At 39.7% G+C, this 21,263-nt stretch overlaps 2 protein-coding genes across 9 annotated transcripts; one reads left to right on the top strand and one right to left on the bottom strand.

Annotated features, from left to right (window-relative positions):
- Positions 1 to 1,150: 1,150 nt before the first annotated feature.
- Positions 1,151 to 18,897, bottom strand: LOC112152943 (nuclear receptor-interacting protein 3). Of its 6 annotated transcripts, none has more exons than XM_024282826.2 (8): positions 18,836 to 18,897; positions 5,083 to 5,369; positions 4,675 to 4,809; positions 3,707 to 3,789; positions 3,499 to 3,638; positions 3,375 to 3,427; positions 2,829 to 2,881; positions 1,151 to 1,794 (listed from the first exon to the last, which is right to left on the bottom strand). In XM_024282826.2, the coding sequence occupies exons 2-8, from the start codon at positions 5,248 to 5,250 to the stop codon at positions 1,779 to 1,781; spliced, it is 648 nt and encodes a 215-aa protein (XP_024138594.1). In that variant the 5' UTR covers positions 5,251 to 5,369; positions 18,836 to 18,897; the 3' UTR covers positions 1,151 to 1,778. The 6 variants fall into 6 exon arrangements, with proteins under 6 accessions (XP_024138594.1, XP_024138593.1, XP_036068059.1 ...); XM_024282825.2 differs by lacking the exon at positions 18,836 to 18,897 and adding an exon at positions 7,796 to 7,906; XM_036212165.1 differs by lacking the exon at positions 18,836 to 18,897 and adding an exon at positions 7,796 to 7,906 and having other exon boundaries at positions 1,199 to 1,794; positions 2,798 to 2,881.
- znf143b (zinc finger protein 143b) lies at positions 7,881 to 20,942 on the top strand. 3 transcript variants are annotated; one of them, XM_024282817.2, is made up of 15 exons: positions 7,881 to 8,107; positions 9,843 to 9,999; positions 10,732 to 10,920; positions 11,000 to 11,080; positions 11,885 to 12,081; positions 12,938 to 13,006; positions 13,084 to 13,200; positions 13,796 to 13,871; positions 15,657 to 15,782; positions 16,333 to 16,512; positions 17,223 to 17,450; positions 17,578 to 17,726; positions 18,857 to 19,009; positions 19,149 to 19,277; positions 20,574 to 20,942. In XM_024282817.2, exons 2-15 carry the CDS (start codon positions 9,894 to 9,896, stop codon positions 20,655 to 20,657), a joined length of 1,884 nt encoding a protein of 627 aa, XP_024138585.1. In that variant the 5' UTR covers positions 7,881 to 8,107; positions 9,843 to 9,893; the 3' UTR covers positions 20,658 to 20,942. The 3 variants fall into 3 exon arrangements, with proteins under 3 accessions (XP_024138585.1, XP_024138586.1, XP_024138587.1); XM_024282818.1 differs by lacking the exon at positions 7,881 to 8,107 and having other exon boundaries at positions 9,886 to 9,999; positions 10,732 to 10,760; positions 10,825 to 10,920; XM_024282819.2 differs by lacking the exon at positions 7,881 to 8,107 and having other exon boundaries at positions 9,887 to 9,999; positions 10,732 to 10,760; positions 10,837 to 10,920.
- The last annotated feature ends 321 nt before the right edge of the window (positions 20,943 to 21,263 follow it).

The following is a 21,263-nucleotide window of genomic DNA, read 5'->3' as shown; positions in this document are numbered from 1 at the left end:
TCATTTTGTAATTTACTATGTTTTATTATAGTGTTACATTCATTCATTTTCTTGACCTTTTTGTCCCTTTCGGGGTCATGGGGGTGCCGGAGCCTATCACGGCTACTGATGGGTGAAGGCGGGGTTCACCCTGGACAGGTCTCCAGTCTGTCTCAGGGCCTCAATCACACACACATCCACTCTCACATTCACACCTAGGGGCAATTTAGAGTCACCAATTAACCTATGAAGCATGTTTTTGGACGGTGGGAGGAAGCCGGAGTCCCCGGTGAAAACCCACGCATGCACGGGGAGAACATGCAAACTCCACACAGAAAGGTCCCAGCCGGGAGTCGAACCGGGGCCTTCTCGCTGTGAGGCAAGAGCGCTAACCACTGCGCCACCGTGCAGCCTATAGTGTTATAATAATCTAAAATGTAAAAAAAGAAACAACATAAAATCGAAATGTGATTTTTAGAGTTTTTAGTGAGAAAAACAGTGCAAATGAACAACAGGTTTTGATTGTTAAAAGTTCCCATTTGTCCAGTATCAACTATTTCCAAGAAAATGTCTGTATCTTTCTCTCTAAATGTGTAAAATACAGTGCATCAAATGTAACATTTCTACAGGTGTTTTTGGTCACAGAGGGCAGTTCTGTCCTCTTTGGCTCCTCAAAGGCCCTGATGATGCTGCCAAAGACAGTCACACGCGTGAGATTACCGTAATGACTCAATATTCACAAGAAAGCGCATAGTCTCAGCTTTCAAAAACTGTTCTAATTTTTCAAATAGAGCAAACCCTTAAGGAATTCAAAGAGCACTTGTGTAAATGTGTTGCGGGTGACACGTTCTGTGTTAAAGGGTTAACTGTACAAATGATGCTTGATCACTGCAGTTATTTAAAACGGTATTTTTTTCTGTTTATCCATTTTTGTCACCAAAATTGGCCTCCAGTCGAATGTTGAGTTCTTCATTTGGCCGTCTGGAATAGAAACTATTCTGTGGAGGCTAGCAGGTGGTGATATCATCCAAAAATTGATGGATTTCATACATTAACCCTTTAACATCGGAGCTCCAGTGTTTATGATCTTAAATTGACTGTAGTTTTTTAATTGTTAACATGATAATTCCAGCAGATTTTGAAGGAGAAAGCGGCTCATTGAGTCTGACTCCAGTGTTTTATTTATTTATTTATTTATTGCTTTTTAGAGATATTCCTGTTTTTTATTCATTTATTTATTCCATCGCATTTGTTGTGACAACAAACCTTGAACAACAATCACAGACAGAAAACAGTGACGTTAATCCTGATTTAATTGAGCCTTCATTTAAACTACAGTAATGTAATAAAACATAACACATGTTGCAATCACTACAAATATTGAAAGCACTGACATCAGTGTAAATACATTTCTGGCTAAAAAAACCATTAAAAAATAGAATACAAACATCGAGGCTGTGTGGAACACAGTTACAATATATACTGATGATGTCTTACAGTTTATAGCTGTGAATCCCCGTTCTTTTTAACACTACAAAACGTCTCTGTTGACAGTTTTTACAGAGCACCAGTGAGAGTTTATACTGAGTTAGGACGGACTCCAGAGTGCAGTGCTGCAGGAGGAGCAATAGATGCTTCTATGTGAAGAAATATTATGGTTTTATTGAATTTCCTTAAAAAAGAAAAAAAAAGAATCAGGGAGAAAATGTGTGACAGTGTTTACTGCAAAAATGAGTCATTGATGGATGTGTTTTTATTGTCAGGCTGTGTTTTGAGGCAGGAAGTCAGTAACCTGCATGTCAGCAGTCAGAAGAGCTGCAAAAAGAGAGAAAACACGCTGTAAGACAATAAAGAAAGAAAAAAGGTCTCCTAAATTAACTTTTTCCCCCTCAGGTTAATGTGAGACAGAGACCCTTCAAGCTCAGCCCCAGAGACACAGAAACACTGTGGAAGCAGCTGTCATACAGACACAGCCCCCTGTACCAGGAAGATCTTTGAAAAATAATCAAATAAATCCTAACATGGAGACATGATTACTGATGTTTTTGTAGAACTCTCCACAATCAATAAACCTGATTTATTTCTTCACATCATCTGTGTCTTCATACGTTCCAAGTGAGATATCCACAGACACCGTTACTTAGAGCCATCATCCTAAAACATTGGCTGATTTGTCGCACAAATCACGTTCGGTGTGAATGCACCTTGAACCTTCATTAGGCAATGTCTCAGATTTGATCCACACATTTTGAACACAGTTTAACATAGTTTGTTATAAAGAATTCATTATCAGCAAATTTTACATTCTTTCAATACAGCAAGTAGTCATTTTAAAAAAGCAATGACAAAATAAGAATTTTTCCCACAAAAATTTTTTGGGAGATTTCATGGGAGCAGCCATTTTGAAATGAGCAGGGAAATCCTTTCTACTGCCCCAGGTGGACTGATTATGAACTGCAAGGCAGAAAACATGGACCAGCTTCTATGGAATGAGTTTTTAAGGAAAGTTTGGATCGTGCTGATGAGATAGGAGTCTCAGAAATGTGTGTTTCAAATATGATATGAATGGTTATATAGCATTAAGGAGCTTTCATAATAACTGCTCAACTGTGGTTACCAGATACACTTTTATCACATATTTATTTGCAAAAATGATTTTTGCTCTTAAAAAAGTAAAAGTAAAATTCAAACATTTGTTCAATGTGAAAGTGAAGAAAATAAAAAAACAAAACGTGCTTCAGGTTTTTTACTGTTTCTAGTAAAAATGGAAAACATCTATTTACATTTTCAATGCACTAAACATCGTTTTAAATGTTACCTTGTTTGGCTTTCTGGTAAAATGCACTCACTCTCTATTCGCTGTTCCAAACACCAACATCTGCTTCTCTGTGTCGATTACGGACTGCAGTATAGATGAGGAATGAACAGATGAAATAATGACAATAAGATTTGAATTTATTTGAAAACGTTTCATTCAGATGTTCTTATAGCGGCTGGGTGGCTCAGTGGGCTAGGTGAAGGGCTGACACGCAGGAGCCCTGGGTTCGATACCCAGGGTTGTCCACTGATCTCCACCCAGATTGGGTCCTTAGTCAAGACCCTTGACGCTGCTGCCTAACTGGGTCCCTGTGCCCCTCAAGTACAGGGTTGTGTCAGGAAGGGCATCCGGCGTAAAAACTCTGCCAAAATCACTGATGCCAAACAGTGGGTGCTGTTACGCTGTGGGGACCCCGAAAGGGATAAGCTGAAAGTGAACTAGCACATTCAGATGTTCTTATGTGCACATGCTCTTCTTTGATCAAATAAAATCATATTTTCTTCAATTTGCTTTGTGTTAAATACTGTCTTATGTTCCCTCTGGATGTAAACTGAGCTGGACATGTTCTTTTTTTTACCTTGAGAGAACGCAATGTCTTTATTCCCAGAGACATGAGGGGCTCAGTGCTTTCTGAAAACAAATGTTATCATAAAACATCATATTGAAGTCACTTTAAACTTCACAGTTATCATCTTCCATACCCAGAATGAGAAAAGCAGCCGTGACTCTGAGCTGTCCGATGGTCAGGCTGAGCTCCTGGATGCATCCTTGGACGCAGACATTATGAGGAAACGGAAAGCCGTTCAGCTCCGCTTGGTTCTTCTCAACTAAAGCGGTCAAACTTTAAACAATAAAGTGCAATATGGGTCAAATGTATGTGCTGTTAATGAAAATATGAGGCTGCCTTACCCTAAGTTCTGCACAGTCCGTGATGACATGAGGTTCAGTTTGCAGCCGGTGTCAACCAGCACTTTCACTTCCTGTCCTAAACACTGAAACACAAAGGGAAACACACTGGAGCTGCAGTTGATAAAAAGCATCTTATTTTCTAACAGCAAACAGCTGAAAAGCCCATCAGTCCGTTGACCTTTCAGGGTCACTGGAGCCTGACCCAGCTACTGTAGGGTGAAGGTGAGGTACACCCTGAACAGGCAGCCGGTCTGTTGCTGGGCCACACAATCACGCTTCCATGCACAGCTAGGGACACTTCAGAGCAGGAGTTTCAAACTCAATCACACAGGGGTCCTAAATCCAAAACACAAAGTGGGTCTCAGGCCAAACATTTATTGAATACATGAAAAACAAATAGTTTAAGCTTTTAAACTGTAACTTTTTTTAAACATAAAATTGAATAAAAACAGACAGGAATATTATTCCAGAATAAATCAGCCAAAACCTAAATAACTTTCAGTATTTTGGTCTCTCTGCACATTTCAGGGTGGCCTTTTATTGTGGGCAGTCTGACACACACCTATGCACTAACCATGATCAGATCAGCATCTTGATGTGGCACACCTGTGAGGTGGGATGGATTATCTCAGCAAAGCAGAAGGGATCACTATCACAGATTTAGACAGATTTGTGAACAATGTTTGAGAGAAATAGTTATATTGTGTATCTGGAATGAATTTTAGATCTTCAAGTCCATCTCATGAAAAATGGGAGCAAAAACAAAAGTGTTGTGTTTATATTTTTGTTGAGTATATGTTAAAAAGTTACGGTTTTAAAGTTTTAAAAATGTAGTTTTAGAGTGTTCAACAAATGTTTATCCTGTTCCGCCTGTGACCTCAGGTGTTTTGGATTTTGGCTCCCTGTGCGATTGAGTTTGACACCCCTGGTCTATGGTGTTCCAAAACTACAATTTATCTTCCTCCTACTTTGCATAACACGTGAACAAAGTCCTCGTCCTCCTTCTTGTCCTCCGCCCGGAGCATCCCTCCGCTGTTTGCTGGCATGCCTTCACAGGACAGCCGTGCTTGCAGCAGCCGCTTTTGGAGGATGTTATGTGGCTGCTGCAGCAAACACAAAGCTCTGCTTTAGCTCGGAAACAACATGGAAATAAAAAAACATCATTATATTCAGGAATGCTGACAGGAGCAAAAACAGCATGCTAAATTATCTACATTATAGTGTTCAGATGGATTTTCTGAACTGAGACAAAAGAGCTTTCATTACATAACCTGCACATTTCAACACCATCACCTAAAATGCTATTCTCTGGGCAATCACGGAAGAATAATTGTCACAAATAACAGATAATGTTAGGAATGTGACACGAGGCTCACTCCCTGTTGAGATGTTCCAAGTTTCTTCAGTCCATCCAAGGGCAACAGATCAGCAGAGTCTCGATGGATGAAGCGGATGGCTTGTTTCAGCCTCCTCTGCTGCCTCAGAGCTGCAGCCTCCAGAGCCTCAGCGCTCCGGCGGTTCTCCATCCGCATCCCTGTGTACATGCTGGCAGCAGAGTGGGACCAAACACCGGCCTGAGTGGGAGTGGGAGTGGTCTTCTCCTGCCTGCGTCTCACACGAGGAATCCCCTGATCACTACATGTGTCAGAGCGGGGAGACTCCCCTGTAAAGACACCACAAACCCCGACAGCTGACACTGGACTTCCAGGAGAACATTTCAAAATAAAGTTCCAACACATAAACATTTGAAATTCTGGCCGCAACAGTAACAGATATGTAATAATTATTGATACCATTAAAACACATAAACCCAGTTTTCATCACTACACTTTGCAGATCAAGTAAATAAAACTGATAGCTTCTTGACTGTAATTAAAAAAGAAGTCAATAAAATGACTGTACATAACACTCATCGTTGTAATTAAAAGAGATTTGGTTAAATCAACACATTCGTGTTCACACAGCCATGTATATGGAATTATTCAAACTCCAGTTGATCTCTGACTCATCTTGTTGTGAAATTAGAGTTTACATTTTCTTGAATTGATGGATGTTTGAAAATTGTTTGAGCTCATTATTTAACCTGTTCCAGAGTTCAGTGCCACACAAAGACACACAGACATCTTTCTTTGCGGTTCTTCTCAAGTTCCTGCATCATCTCAGTTTGTATCCTTCTTTATTTTCTAAGAACTGTTTCTGGATATTGCATGATAATATTTTCCCACTAGCTCTGTATAGAATTTGTGCGGTGTAAAAAATCCTCAAGGTCAAACAGTTTGAACCCTTTAACACCTGAGCTCCAGGGCTTACACTCTTTGATTTACTGTTATGTTTCAACCGTTAACATGATCAACGTCATTCCAGTCGATTTTGAAGGAGCGACGCAACCAAAAAACATCACTTTGGTTTGTCTAGATCAGGGGTCTGCAACCTTCATCTCCACCCAAAACCCAGTAGACACAAAGTCTTCACTCACCCTTTAGAAAAATAAGATACTGATTTATGCTTTTCTACTGACATGATACATTTGAATAAACTATTGTGGGTTTTTTTCCCCCAGAAAATAGCTTTAAAAAATATATATATGATTTTTTTTTTTTACTTTTGAAAGAGCTTTACATGATTTCCTACTTCCTTTCAAAATAAAAGACATCCTACACCATAGGATCATGTCAATGCAGCAAATACAGTAGGAAGTGTAAAGTCATCAATGACTTTTAAAAAGCTGTTTATTTTCCTGTTTCTGGTGCATTTCAGTCACAAATTCATAAATATAATAAGAGCTAATGAAGGGACCCTACCATATATTAAAACCATGAGAAACACTTTAAATCATTGAATTTGTTCAAAAAAAGAAAATCTGCTTTATAATCCAGTGGATTATAATTTAACGTGGCTTTAATTCTGGTTATGCTTGCTTACAATAAATTGATTTTCTGTGATAAATGAAGCTCAAATTCAGTCCAAATGTGACAGTACGACATTGATAAACTAAGGATTGATGGAGAATTACACCTGCCGTTATTAGGATCCTCATTAAATTAGTCATACCATCCTTTAACTGTTTGTGAATGAGTTGAATAAAGTTTGAGGTAGTTTACCTTTTCTTAACTTTACAGTTTACTTACTTACTTTTTCCCTCTACAGTTACTTTTTTTTTAAATTAAAAACATTTTATTTTAACCAAAAAGCCACAATGGAGGAGTAAAAGTGCCACATGGGGCTCCAGTGCCCTGAACTAGCTTCAAAGATAGTTTGTTGTAATCCCTCTATGATTTTATTTTTGTTTTACTCTGTGTTCAACACATTTATAAATTCCCTTTGATTGTCTGCAGAATAAAATGTGTTTTTTTCATTACAAAATAAAATTCATATTTACAATTGTTAAGGGAAATGTGTTAATTTCATAGATCATGCCATGTGATGTTCAATATTCTATTATATTGTATTGCATTTGTTAAAATGCATTTTGTGGTGTAATATGAAATATTTGAGGTATACATTTTTTACACAAAGTGCACTGATTTCAGAGAATCACAATTATTTTTTAATGAAAAAAAGAAATTTTAAAATATCTTTGAAATAAAAATCAAATATTTATATATATATATATATATATATATATATATATATATATATATATATATATATATATATAACCTAAATATGATATTTTTGCACAGAATGAAGATTCTGATACTGTCAAAACTACAGTCACGATGGATGCCGTTTCCTGCGCTTCAAATCTGTGTTTAGTCATTTTCAAGGCTCAAAATGCTATTTTATCGTGTAAGATATCCTGCATTTTTCATTTGCATTTAAACAAAATGATCTTTTAGGGTAATGTGTTCGTGTTTATCACAGCCTAACTCGGTTCGTGTGGAAATGTACTGCAGAGTGACGGGATGAGTCTGTGTTCACTGCATTGCCCACATTCCCCTTCTTTTCCCACACGACCTTGTTTTCAACATGGATGCCGCAAAACTTCCACTCGCGTCTCTGTTTAGAACATGTCTGCTGCATTTAAGGAGCACGGGCGCGCGGCTCGCTGGGGGTCGAGGAATTGTTGAGCTGTTTTCAAGCTTATACCTTCTTTTCCTGGTGTGGTGCAGCGTTGTTACGCTCTTAAGCCGCAAACAATACGAAAACTGAAGCAGAATGGCGTCTGCCTGGGGCCCGTGACACTGAATACAAACCGATCAGAACAAATTGTTGTTGTTGACGCGGGAGTTGACCAATAAAACCGAACTTTGAGACGCGTGAACCAATCACGTCTCACCAAAGGTTGATAGGCGGGACAATAGTGCAATGATTATGCTGTCATACATGTTCCCGACACGATCGTTTCCTGCACTGGTGCATGGTGGTCGAACAGGAGGAATTGTTGGAAATTTTTCGGAGGTTAGTATATAACTTGGTTTTTACCCAGTGTGCATTATTCCTACAGCCATCTCCGTGTCGTGAGTGGGAGTGACGGGCTCTCGCATGAGATTAGTTGGAGAGGAGATACTGCTATTAAATGGGAAAGCTGGCATCTTCCGACTTATAATTCTTATGATATCATTAAAAGATCATGGATTCCTCGTACATGTTTCCTTACTGCGTCGCTAGTTGACAGAACTGTGCTAATAGCTTGATTGAGCTGGCTAACTAGCCTCCAGTTAGCAAAAAATACTCCACTTAGACCTCGCACTACAGTTTACTGTCATTGAATTCTTTATAAAATACCGTAGTCAAGAAGAAGTAGACTGGTTTATCACTAAAACGTCATGATTGAAGCAGTTAGCCCCGCTGTTAGCATTTTAGCTAACATTTCCTCCGTTGTGAAAGTAATAATTTAGCGGTTGTCAAGAGTTTGCCCTGGCTGCCCTTCACTGTTTAACGCAAGTGGATTTTGAATTGATTTTAAACGTGAAAACCCTCCACTTAAAAAGTTGCAAGTCATAGTTTTGATGCAGTGTAGCTAACTAGCACAACATGCTACATCCACTTAGCGCCAAACACACAAGCGGTGACAGCTAATATTTAAACTTAACCATGCTATTGATGTCCCATGATTTGTTTTATGTTTATTATTAATTTGAAAATATAACTGGAAGGAACTTATTTAATTAGCTTTTGATAAAATTGTAGAATCAAATTATTACGTTTAACGGTTTCATAATTATTATGAAACTAATATTAGTTTTATCTTCTTCAGTTTTACAGCCTCAAAAGTAGTATTATTTCTATTTAAGTTACTTATATTTTAATTTAAACTAAGACTGACATTATTTTTGTTTGGTAACATCTTATGTAACGTGTTCGTAATAAATGTGATTTCTTTTTTCTCTATGAAAACAGGAGGAATAGAATCAATGCCACTACTCTTTTTGTTAATCACGCACACTTGAGCTTTAAATTTATTTGTTATCTAAATGTCAGTGCTGCAGCATCCCAGGTTTGTTCTAAAGCATGGGTGCCCAAAGTGGGGCCCGCAGGCCAGATTTGGCCCGCCAAGTTTTGGTTTCCCCTTTCTCATTGATTTTCTATGACACGTGTAAAATTCAAGGCCTGGGGGCCGGATCTGGCCCTCCGGGTAATTCTCCAGGTGATCCTCCAGATCATTTTATTTTATTTCAGCACTAGCATCTTCAGCGGCCAAATTCAGCTTACTGTATTCACACTAGCATTATTGAAGGTAATGCTATATATCTAGTTCATAATAATGTTAAAAACTTGCTGTTTTAAAGTTTCAAAAATGTAGTTTTAGAGTGTTCAATAAATGTTTATCCTGTTCGGCCCACAAGCTTAAGATGTGTTTTGGAAATTGGCCCCCCTCTGGTATTGAGTTTGACATCTCTGCTCTACAGTGTTTCAAAACTCTACAGCTGTAATACACTTTTGGCCTCCAGGTGGTACTGTTAGTACTGTCTTTGCTTGCAGCTATAGGTAAAACAACACACTAGTGAGCCAGGCTTGGTCTTTTTTTGTGTGTTAGAAATTCCCAAGAGCCTTCATGGTCACTTCCAATGGAGCCACGTGACATGCAAAAAAATATTGTATTTGGCCCGCGGACTGGGATCTCATTTAGATTTTAGCCCTTTGAGCGGAAAAGTTCAGGCACCCCTGTTCTGAAGAGTTTTCTAACCTGCAGGCTCCAGCATCATCTTGGGTCTCCTGCACCCCTCCCAGCAGCAGCTGAAGCATGCTCTTGGCCCAGATAAACCGGGACTCCCAGGGAATGTCAGAGTTTCATGATGCTGACGGACAGCCAGTTACTCTCTGTCTGACGGAGGCTGTGGCGGTGGGAGGTGAGCTCCCTAATGTACCATTTCCGTTGTGTAAAAAGAAAAGTCCACAATAGTAGCATTTGTGTTGTAAAAAGAGATATCTCTTAAAGTCCCACGCCCATCGTCTTTTGATCTATTTTATAAGCATTCCCAGATCTTTTTTAGGATTATCCTCTTTTTAAGCAAAAAACAAACAAACAATTTGTCGTTTTCTAGGATGTAGTTTCTGCAGAGTGGAAGTTGATCAGAAATTCACCTTTGAGTTGTGAGCGGGACTGTTGGTGCAGAGTAAACCTGCCCTCATTTCCCGTCACTGATCTCTTTAAACTCTCTCCTGCTAGCTGACAGCTCTCACTACCCCAACCTAACTTTAACGGTGCAATAAAAATGGCGTTCATGGATCTATTTGTCTGTATCAGAATAGAGGGGAGCAGGGAGCTTGTGGTCGGCCAATTGGAGCTTCTATGTAACAACTACAAGCTTTTTCAAACAGCATTTTTAAATCTGCTCCTGATTCACAACAGTTTAAATAAATACTCAGAATCACAATAATAAGCTTAATTCTTGTATAAATGTCTTCCATCATCAGAAAATGCCACATGATTGTGTTAAGAACAGCATTTTCATGGGAGTGGGACTTTAACAGCACCATAACAAAGTCCAGTGCTCATTCAGGTTTCACGGGAGCCTGTAGATCCTGTCAATGGCAAAACTTTGAGTGTTGTTTTGGTTTAAAAAAAACAACCTTTTTAGACGGAGATCAGATGGAGAGCATGGACACGGTGAGCCTGCAGGCAGTCACTCTGGCAGATGGCTCCACTGCCTACATCCAACACGACTCCAAAGCTTCCTTTTCAGATGGGCAGATCATGGATGGACAGGTGATCCAGCTGGAGGACGGCTCTGCTGCCTACGTTCAGCACGTGCCGATGCCTAAAACAGGTAAAGAGTCAAATAAAAACCACAATCTTACCTGATTATTAGATAAGCTCCAAACATTTATTTTGAAATGATGCCATAGGAGGAGACAGTTTACAGCTTGAAGATGGACAGGCTGTGCAGTTAGAAGATGGAACAACAGCATTTATTCACACACCCAAAGGTAAATTTGCAGCAGGACACATTCTGAAAGTTATAAGAATAGTTGTACTCCTTTGTGCCATTTTTGAGCCATGCTAACTTTCATACCAATTCAAAACAAAAGTTTAAGAAAGAATTGTTTTGTCTGAAGGCAATACAAATACCTATTTTCATACCTAACAAACTAACATAACTTAGTTGAGGTTCTCACTAAATGTAAAGTCTGACCATAGGCGTTTATAAGAACTGGACATAACAAGTGTTGAGGTCCCCCATAGGAAATGCCTTACCTCCAGCCTTCATGAAATCAGGCCAGAGCCTTCTCCGTCACTTCCACCGCCATTTTCAAACGATTACGACCCGTCGACAGCGATTAGGCCAAGTCGGTCTGAGTCACGTCTTTAGAGGAACTACTGTCGCCAATCATAAGTGAGCCTGGAGGCACCACCTGCTTTCACTGAGGCATCTAATTGGTCAATTTCTAACTTGAATTACTTGCAATAAGAAAAACATTCTGACAAATAAAATGACTGACAAATAACTGTCTATTTCTCAATGGAAGTCTATGGACTTGGGTCGTCTTGATACCAGCGGGTACTTCCTATTCGGAACACGAGACGGGTGGGGTTGCTCAGTCCAGGTTTTACTTACACAGTCAATGAGTCTGACTTCAGCCTTGCTGCTAAAATCTAAACATACATGAAAAAAGTATCGGAATTAATTTTAATGTGCAAAAATCGAAAACAAAGCTTCAGATGACTTTGCTGGGCCAGCTTCATTTCCTTGCCTAATTTTCTGCACGTTCTTCCTCTTTGGTTCCGTTCAGAGACGTACGACCAGGGCGGCTTGCAGGAGGTGCAGCTTGAGGACGGCAGCACCGCCTACATCCAGCACACAGTGCACATGCCTCAACCCAGCACCATCCTAGCCATTCAGGCGGACGGGACCATCGCAGACCTGCAGGCCGAGGCCACAGCCATCGACCCAGAAACCATCAGCGTTTTAGAACAGTATAACACCAAGGTAAACGCAATGCTGCAATGTGATTGGCCAGCTGCCGTTTGACTAAATAGTTAAGTGCCAAGAAATAACAGCAAAACTACAAACAATGGGCATTATATTGGCCAGAAGAGATCTACATCACGATCACTGCTCCCAAACAAATGCCCCCAAATGTACAAATCAACTGTAGCCTTCTTTATCCACTTTAAAATTTCCTCTGTGAATCCAAACTGGTTTCATTGATATCTAGAAGGGTTTTTTCTGAAGTAATCTGTGTCGGGGAATTTCTGACAGAAGAATCAGAATGAGACAGACTTGATTGACGGCCTGATTCAGGATCTTTTTCATCAGACCTTTCTTTACATCTTATCTTTGGTTTTGTTGTGTTTTAAAAATAAATTAATGCCATTAATTAAAACTATTTCCTATTAGAGTTGTGTATTTTCCCTCTTACATGGTTTGATAAACATGTCGATACATGGTTCACAAATTGATCTTCAATGAATTCCTCTAACTTTGAGGGATCCAATTCTTCTACCTGAATGGATATTATAGGTGTGTTTTTATTCAATTGGCATTTAATCCTATAAAGGATATTTATGTATTTTTTTATTTTTATCAACAAGAACAAAATGTCTAGAGGACATAATAACAGCTTCAAACATGAAAAGCTGGTATTTCGGGTCTTTTAGACACCTTTTTTGTGGTTAAATGAAAATGTGTGAGAGAAGTTGGAAAAAAAAAAAAAAACAAGTAAAGCTCTGGAAGGTACATGAACCCATGGACGACTATGGTCTGGATAAAATAAAACAGCTGAAAGTGAAAGTGTTTGAAAGCTTAAACCTGTGCAAACACCTGTCTAACATCTCCCCTCCAGGTGGAAAGCATAGAAAACCCTTTGACGTCCTTTGGGAGGGTGGAAGCAGACAATGAAGTCCACATGCGGGTGAGAGGCATTGGTAGATTTCTACATTATGTGTTTTTATTTGAGGTTCAGCATTTTAAGTGTTAGATTTTTTTTAGATTGTACTACAGGGTCAAGATAACAGGCAGCCAAGAGTATCGAATGTTGGAGAGAAGTCTTTCCGCTGTGAATATGAAGGCTGTGGGAAACTCTACACAACTGCTCACCATCTGAAAGTAAGTCTGGATGTTTTGATGTGTGCACAGTGCACACACACTGTGACAACAGTCTTCATTTCAAGACCCACTCTGAAGAAAATGCTGTTTTTGGTGTTTTTAACATGTTTATGTGACACTTTTCTAATGATGAAGGACATAAGAAAATTAGGCTTAAAAGTATTTCTCTATTCAAGCCGTTTTGTATCAGGAGCAGGTGAAAAAATGCTGTTGAGAAAGATCGTATTTGTGACGTAGAAAATACTCTGGGTAGGCCAAAGTCTCCCAGCTCCGCTCCATTCTGGTGCATCCACTCACAGACAAATAGATCCATGAACGTCTTTGTTTTCCTGGTCTGAGCCGGACTCTGGATCAGAACTGGATAGATCTGATCTTGATCAACATGCTGGGGGTGTGAGGGGCTGCAAGCTAGCAGGAGAAAGTGTAAACAAAGAGCTCTTAACAATAGGCATCCTCATAATTAAAACTCCACTGTGAACACTTTGAAAACAGACAAGAGCTAACCGGAGTGGGTCTATAAGTGCTGTGAGTGAAACATATTTACAGCGTCTCTGTGAAGATCTCTTCAACCTTTTGTTTTGTTTCTATGGTGCAGGTGCACGAACGCTCCCACACCGGAGACAAACCCTATGTCTGTGATTTCCGGGGCTGTGGAAAGAAATTTGCAACAGGTGACTGCAGAAAATCAAATTTTTCTTGTCCAAACTTCTTATGCAAAACCATATGTTTTAGAGTTGATGTGGAGGTGAAATCTTTGACTGTATATAGAACTGGGCTGAGCGAATGTGAAAGTTCGAGGTTGGGGCCAGCGGGCACCACGTGCTTTTACTGAAGCTTCTGATTGGTCAATTTATATTGAATTACTTGCAAAAAACAAAAATATCATGGAAAAAAAACAGGATTATCATTGAGAATATGTTAAAAAAAAAGCATTAGATCGGGGGTGTCAAACTCGATCGTACAGAGGGCCGAAATTTAAAACACACCTTGGATCACGGCCAAACAGGATAAACATTTATTGAACACTCTAAAACTACATTTTTAAAACTTTAAAACTGTAACTTTTTGACATAATTATGAACTAGATATATAGTATTACCTGTGATAATGCTAGTGTTAAAGCTGTAAGATGAATTTGGCTGCTGAAGATGCTAGTGCTGAGAGCAGAAAACGTTGAAGCTAATAGCTAGCAAAAATATTGTCTAAATGCCAAATTACTCTAAGAAACAAAAAAAAAAAAAACCTTAGCCAAAACAGCTACCATGTAGCTGAAATATGAGCTAAACTCCAAAACAGCTTAAGAAATCTTATTAAATGCCAAAATAGTAAAAAAAAAAAAAAAAACCTAGCAGAATGGCAATTTTTAAAACTGTAACTTTTTAACATAATTATGAATAATAAAAGGGCTGCACGGTGGCACAGTGGTTAGCGCTCTTGCCTCACAGCGAGAAGGCCCCGGTTCGAATCCCAGCTGGGACCTTCCTGTGTGGAGTTTGCATGTTCTCCCCGTGCATGCGTGGGTTTTCACCGGGGACTCCGGCTTCCTCCCACCCTCCAAAAACATGCTTCATAGGTTCATTGGTGACTCTAAATTGCCCCTAGGTGTGAATGTGAGAGTGAATGTGTGTGATTGAGGCCCTGTGACAGACTGGAGACCTGTCCAGGGTGTACCCCGCCTTCGCCCATCAGTAGCCGGGATAGGCTCCGGCACCCCCGCGACCCCGAAAGGGAAGAAGCGGCCAAGAAGATGAATGAATGAATGAATGAATAATAAAAAGGCAGGAATATTATTCCTGAATAAATCAACTTAAACCTTGTATAACTTTCAATATTTTACTCTCCGTAGAAATGTATTCTTACAAAATTATACAAGTTAAGTCAAAACAAGTGCAAGTTATCATCGGGCCATTAATAACAATAAAATAAAATGATCTGGATATCCCGGGGCCTTGACTTTGACATGTGTAAGTGGAAAGTGGTGTATACTTGTATAGCGCTTTCTACCTTCCTTTGAAGCCCCAAAGCGCTTTACAGTCACATACCTCCATTAACACATTCACACTCTGATGGTGGCTCCGCTGCTGATCACTGGCGCCAACCTTGATCAGGAGTCGACCGCCCTACAGCTGCACCACAGCCGCCGTGTATTAGAGCAAGATTTTTTTTTTTTTTTTTTTTTAATAGCATGACTCACTAACAGCTGTTTATTTCTCTATAGAAGTCAATGGGATTCTGGCTTCTTGGAGCCAGCAGGTACTTCCTGTTTGGAACTCTGAAGCTCTGTATAGACAGTCAATGGATGTAATATTATTTAAACGGTGAAAACCAGAGTAGATGTAGAAATGAATTGAGACTAAACCAGGCTGATGTCCCGTGCAGCAGATGACTGCACGGGGGCTACAGAGCAATCTGCTGGAAAAAATTGCCCTAACTGAGCATGATTGTTTGTGACAAAGGGTATGGACTGAAGAGCCACTCGCGCACACACACGGGGGAAAAGCCATACAGATGTCAGGAACTGAACTGCCACAAGTCCTTTAAGACCTCTGGAGACCTCCAAAAACACACCAGGACCCACACAGGTACAAATGCACACCTCACTGGCCAGATACACCACCTGAGACGCTCTACGGCTTCAAAAGGTGTTTTGGTTCATGTCATTGTTTTGACACAGGAGCCCTGCTGTTGATAATTGACACTTAGCTTCAGGGCTTGTAGCTTTGAGAGCACATCATTCTTAAAGAACGCGTGACACCAAAACAAAAGCATTTGATGGAAACTAACAGCCCACAGACACACGCAGCCGGCTTTAAAAACACACAGAAGGCAATAAAGCTGCAGGATTGGCTGAGCAGCGTGATGAACTGAAGCTCCCCCGCGCCCATCACAGTGCTGGAGGGTCTGCACGTGGTCATCATGAGCAACAAGGGGACACATTCAAGAGGATTTAAATGTTAAACCTACAAACAAAGCTGTTTACAGTCACTAAACTCAATGGATGAATAAACACAAGCAGAATTATAGAAAACAGTCTGTCTTTTGAATCATGCTTAAGATTACTCTGCACTTTAGTCAGCATACGAAGTCTTTTGCTTAGTCACATTCTCTGTCTCTTACTGCTGCACAATGCAGGTGAGAAGCCATTTCAATGTCCAGTTGAAGGCTGCGGGAGGTCGTTTACCACCTCCAACATCCGCAAAGTTCACATCCGAACACACACCGGGGAGCGGCCGTACTACTGCTCTGAGCCCAGCTGTGGACGGTCGTTTGCCAGTGCCACCAATTACAAGAACCACATGCGGATTCACACCGGTGAGTCACTGGAAATGTCCCACTGTCCTCTGCACTTTGGAGCCGATCCAGTACTTTTAGGTTTGCCCCTTATTTTTTTCTGAGCCACTAGATACTTGAAGTACCCGAAGTCTCCTTCTGATCTTCTTTTAATCTATTTTAAAAGCGTTTTATTGGTCTTTTAACTATGATGGTGTCTTTTTTTTCTCAAATCCAATAATCTGTCATTTTCTAGGACATAGTTTCTGCAGAGCAGCAGGAGTTCATTAGAAATTCACCTCTGAGTTATGAGACTGTTAGTGAAGAGCAACCCGCCCCTTTTCCCCTCCGTGTTCCTGAGAGCTCTCTGTTTACACTCTCTCCCACTAGCTTACAGCATCTCACAACCCCAACCCAACATTACCGGTGCAACAAAAATGATGAGAATAATCAGATGTGCTGTAAGTGGATGCATCAGAATGGAGCGGAGCAGGGAGTTTGTGGCCTGCTCAGACTCTTTTTCAGATGGAGTTTTCCCATCTGCTCTTGTTTTAAACAGTTTGAATAAAGAAATAGTCAGAAATGCAATTTTAAGCCTCATATTTTTGATAAATGTCCTGCATCATCAGAGAAATGCCACAAGAACATGTCAAAAACACAGTTTTCATTGGAGTGGGTCTTTATATGATTTTTACAGCTTCTTACCCTTTAAGCAAGTATGCTTTAACACGCCTTCTTTTCTGTTTCTCCAGGTGAGAAACCGTACGTGTGCACGGTACCTGGCTGTGAAAAGCGCTTCACAGAATACTCCAGTCTCTACAAACACCATGTTGTCCACACGCCATGCAAACCTTACAACTGCAACCACTGTGGGAAAACCTACAAGCAGATCTCCACTCTGGCCATGCACAAACGCACAGCACACAACGACACAGAGCCCATCGAGGAGGAGCAGGAGGCTTACTTTGAGCCTCCAACAGGTGAGTGACGATAACACAACACGAACAAATGAGTTCTGACAGGATACCAAACCTTCCCTAGAAGCTGCAACAGTCATTTCCCAAAATATATCAACCTCTAAACTGGAGACTATTATTGATTGTGCAGATGCCATTGATGATCCAAATGGGAACTACACGCAAACTGTGGTGGAAACGGATGACTCCAGTTCAGAGCAGACTCCTGTGGAGAGTTCAGAAATGTCTGGACAGCAGCACGTTGCCTTGGTAACTCAGGAAGATGGAACACAGCAACAGGTACTGGTACTGGTACTGTTAAATAGTCAATAGGTTACAGTATAGTCTTCTTGACCAAAAGAGTTTTGGGGAAGTTTTGTTTTCCTCTGTAGACTTTCGACTAAATTTCAGTATTCATAATGAATGACAAGGCTAACAGCTAGCAACAGAAAAACAAGTGAGGCTTAAAGGGTAACCAAACAGGACAGTCGGAGGCTGACTTCATTCTCAGCCCAGATTTGAAAAATGCCCTTAAAAAGGGGGCGGGGGTAGAGGAGGCGGATTCAGCGACAGAGGTGTGGCTTGGATCTATGATAGACAGCTAGGTTAGCTTTATGTAGCGTACGCTTCATTATGGAGAGTGGTACCGGGCAGAGTGATGCAAGTTTCTCCACAGAAACTGAGCGGGTTGAGGATTTTTCTCCTCCTCCTTCCCTTGAGGCCGGTTCTCATGGTCCAGAACCTCATTGATTCCATCCGCTGGCTACAGATGCTGATTTTGTAATGCTCGACGGCGGCATGCAGCTGAGAGTTTGTAGGTCAGACCCGTGTCTGAGAATGGTAAAATGCTGCTAGCATCATAGCTAATAAAGACTAACATATTAAACCATCAGTCCAGAGTGAAATGTTCATTTAATCCATCACCAGGACAGAGTTTGCTGGATATAGTGCTAACTGAAATCAGTCTCTGTTCCCTCAGTTCCATGTTCACTGGAAAGTCGTGTAAGCCAGTAGATTTTTGACAACTGAAGGAAAACAGCTACGATCCATGCTAAAGCTAACAACGACCGTTACAGAATCAAAGATGGGCGGGGCTTTCATTCTGGAGCTCAGAGCATGATGACGTCAAACTTGCACCATTTGACCAATCAGAACATTCAACTGTAATACTTTGTTTCAACCTGTAGGGGGCAGCACACAGCCAGTTTTTGACTATATTTTAAAAAAAAATTAAACAAGTTTATTTTAATTTGTCAAAAATTTGGCAACAACGAACAGACAACACTTTTAAAGCCCCATTTATAGAGATAAACTGCCAAAAAATAGGATTTAGGGTTAGGTTACCCTTTAAAAATGAACTTAGTAATATAATATATTTCCATATTAGCTTAAAATCTGAATGTTCTCACCTCGGATGTGTTTCACATCAGGTCAGTATCTCAGAAGCAGACTTGCAAGCCATGGGTGGAACGATTACCATGGTAACCCAAGAAGGCACAACAATAACCATCCCCGCCCATGAGCTGGCAGCTCAAGGCGCCCATACAGTCACCATGGTAGCCACTGATGGATCTGATGAACAGGTACTCGGCTGCATGCAAACTACTGTGATAAGCATGAGAAAAATAAATAAAATAAACCATTACATAATAATAATGATATCTAAATTTGATCTGTTCTTTGCTCGTCGACTTGACTGCATCTGCACATACTTTCTCTCAGGTGGCCATCATGACTCCAGACATGGCTTCTTTCCAAACGGTGGAGGAAGCAAACTACACCCAAGAGCAGGAGGATCTTCATCCCGTCACGTTACTGGCCACCTCCAACGGCACCCACATCGCTGTGCAGGTCATTAAACCACAAATGCACCCAAATGTTCATTGAAACAGGCTGCTAGGTAGATCTGGATATGAAAAGTTGATTGAATTCAAACAATCTTAATAAGGTTATGAACTCATTAAGAAGAGACCACATGTTTAGCCTGAAACGGTTTACACATGGCAGTTGTTGAAACTGTTTACATGATGCTAAAAGGAGTTTTCAGAGCACACACCCAAACACACAAAAAGAAAAGAGGGTATTCACGCACTGATTAGATGTCATCAACGGTTATTATGGCCGCCTCTGCAATCCTGCGCTAAAACATTTGTTTTCTTCTCTAAGCAAAAAAAGTAAAAGTGAGGAAGACACGTGTGGAATTTTCCTTTCAGGTGTGAGGTTGTTTTTGTTGTTTTTCCAGGTGTGTTTGGGTTGTAGTGGAAGCATTGTTACTTGAACTGTCAGTGGAGGCTGATGGTGTCGAGCCATTCATATTTTTTTTTAAAAGGCATCACTTTTTCTAAGATGAGCATAAATTTTCTCTAAAATACAAGCTTATACTTAGGAGTGTTTATAATGTACTTAAACCAAACGTGCCTTTTTTCAAAGGAAATTAGATCTTTTTAGTGTCAAATTTCAAGTAATGAATTAAGTTAGTTGTTGCTTTCTATTTACCTTAATTTGACATACAGACCACAAGCAATATGAACAAATAGTTGGCAACAAAACTCAAAATGTATAGTGTATGGAAAGTTCTCTGTAATGTTTTACAATTTTTGTACCAGTATTCTAGAAAAACTAATTTGAACTTGCCATGTCTGAAATAAAACAAGTAAAAGAAAGCTTAAGTCTAGATGCTGTTTGCACCCTGGAAATTTTATTTTAAACCATTTTCCTCCACTTAGATTTATTTAGATTGCATAGCATGTTTAATCTTTATTTCTTTTGTCAATGTTTTGCTGAGTTTCGTAAAAAGACATGAATAAAGTTATCTTGTTTTCACAAATGTAATCACTACACATAAAGAGCATTGATTGAATTAAAGTTTGCCGAAGTAATGAGCTGCTATTTCTGTTTGCTTGAGTAAAAGTGTTTCTTATTGATTGCATTTTGTTTTGTTGTGATAATTTCAAAGCAAACATTGGTGCTAAGTTGTTTTATTCCAGTGTGTGTGATTTGTGAAGACTAAAAAGCTGTCAGTGTTGGAGTTGATAGTATTTTGAGAGAGTGCTGGAACTCATTTATTGAATTCTGATTAACAGAATCTGTGTCAATGTTTTTTTTTTTTCTCACATTGTTTGTTTTTTTTTTTTTTTATCTTTACAGCTTACTGATCAACCTTCCCTGGAGGAAGCCATTAGAATAGCATCAAGAATACAGCAAGGAGAGTCCCCGGGTCTGGATGAATGATGGACTCTGTGTTGGACATTTAATTAGAATCAAAACCATTTGAAGTGGTGTTGGAAAAAAAATCGTTTTTCTCTTTGGTCATTTTTTTTCAACAGATTAACTTAGCTTTTACATGTACATAGGATTTTTTGATAACTGGAGTTTGCCATGCTGTTTTGTTCCTGATCCTTAAAGTTAAAGTGATGCAAAAAATGTAAAGAAGGAAAGAAACAAGAATGCTTTATGTATATCGTGCACATGCAGTGTACAGGTTTTGCTATTTCCTAAAAAAAAAAAACTTATAAAGCTTGTTGTGTCATTTTTTTACATTTTCAATTAATTTAATAGTAGCAAATCCTTGAATACTTGTGGTTACATATAAGTGTCTCAAAGGTTTCCTCCCATATACCAAATTTTAGACAAACTGTAGTATAACTTAATAAGGGTGTAACAAATAATCCATTTCTATTCCTACGATCCAAACAGATCGATCTGTCCGAGACAAAATGTGTATTGAAAAAAAAAACAATATCAACTATGAATAGTATCAGCTACCACAGATTATGAATTGAATCGTTATTAAACTTGATTGTTGCACCCCTAAAATACATAGTTGTCTATTAAACA

The sequence above is a fragment of the Oryzias melastigma genome, linkage group LG6 (assembly GCF_002922805.2).
Source record: "Oryzias melastigma strain HK-1 linkage group LG6, ASM292280v2, whole genome shotgun sequence".
NCBI classification, from domain to species: Eukaryota; Metazoa; Chordata; class Actinopteri; order Beloniformes; family Adrianichthyidae; genus Oryzias; species Oryzias melastigma.
Note: the sequence above shows the minus strand (reverse complement) of the source record. Positions and strands in the feature narration are given on the sequence as shown.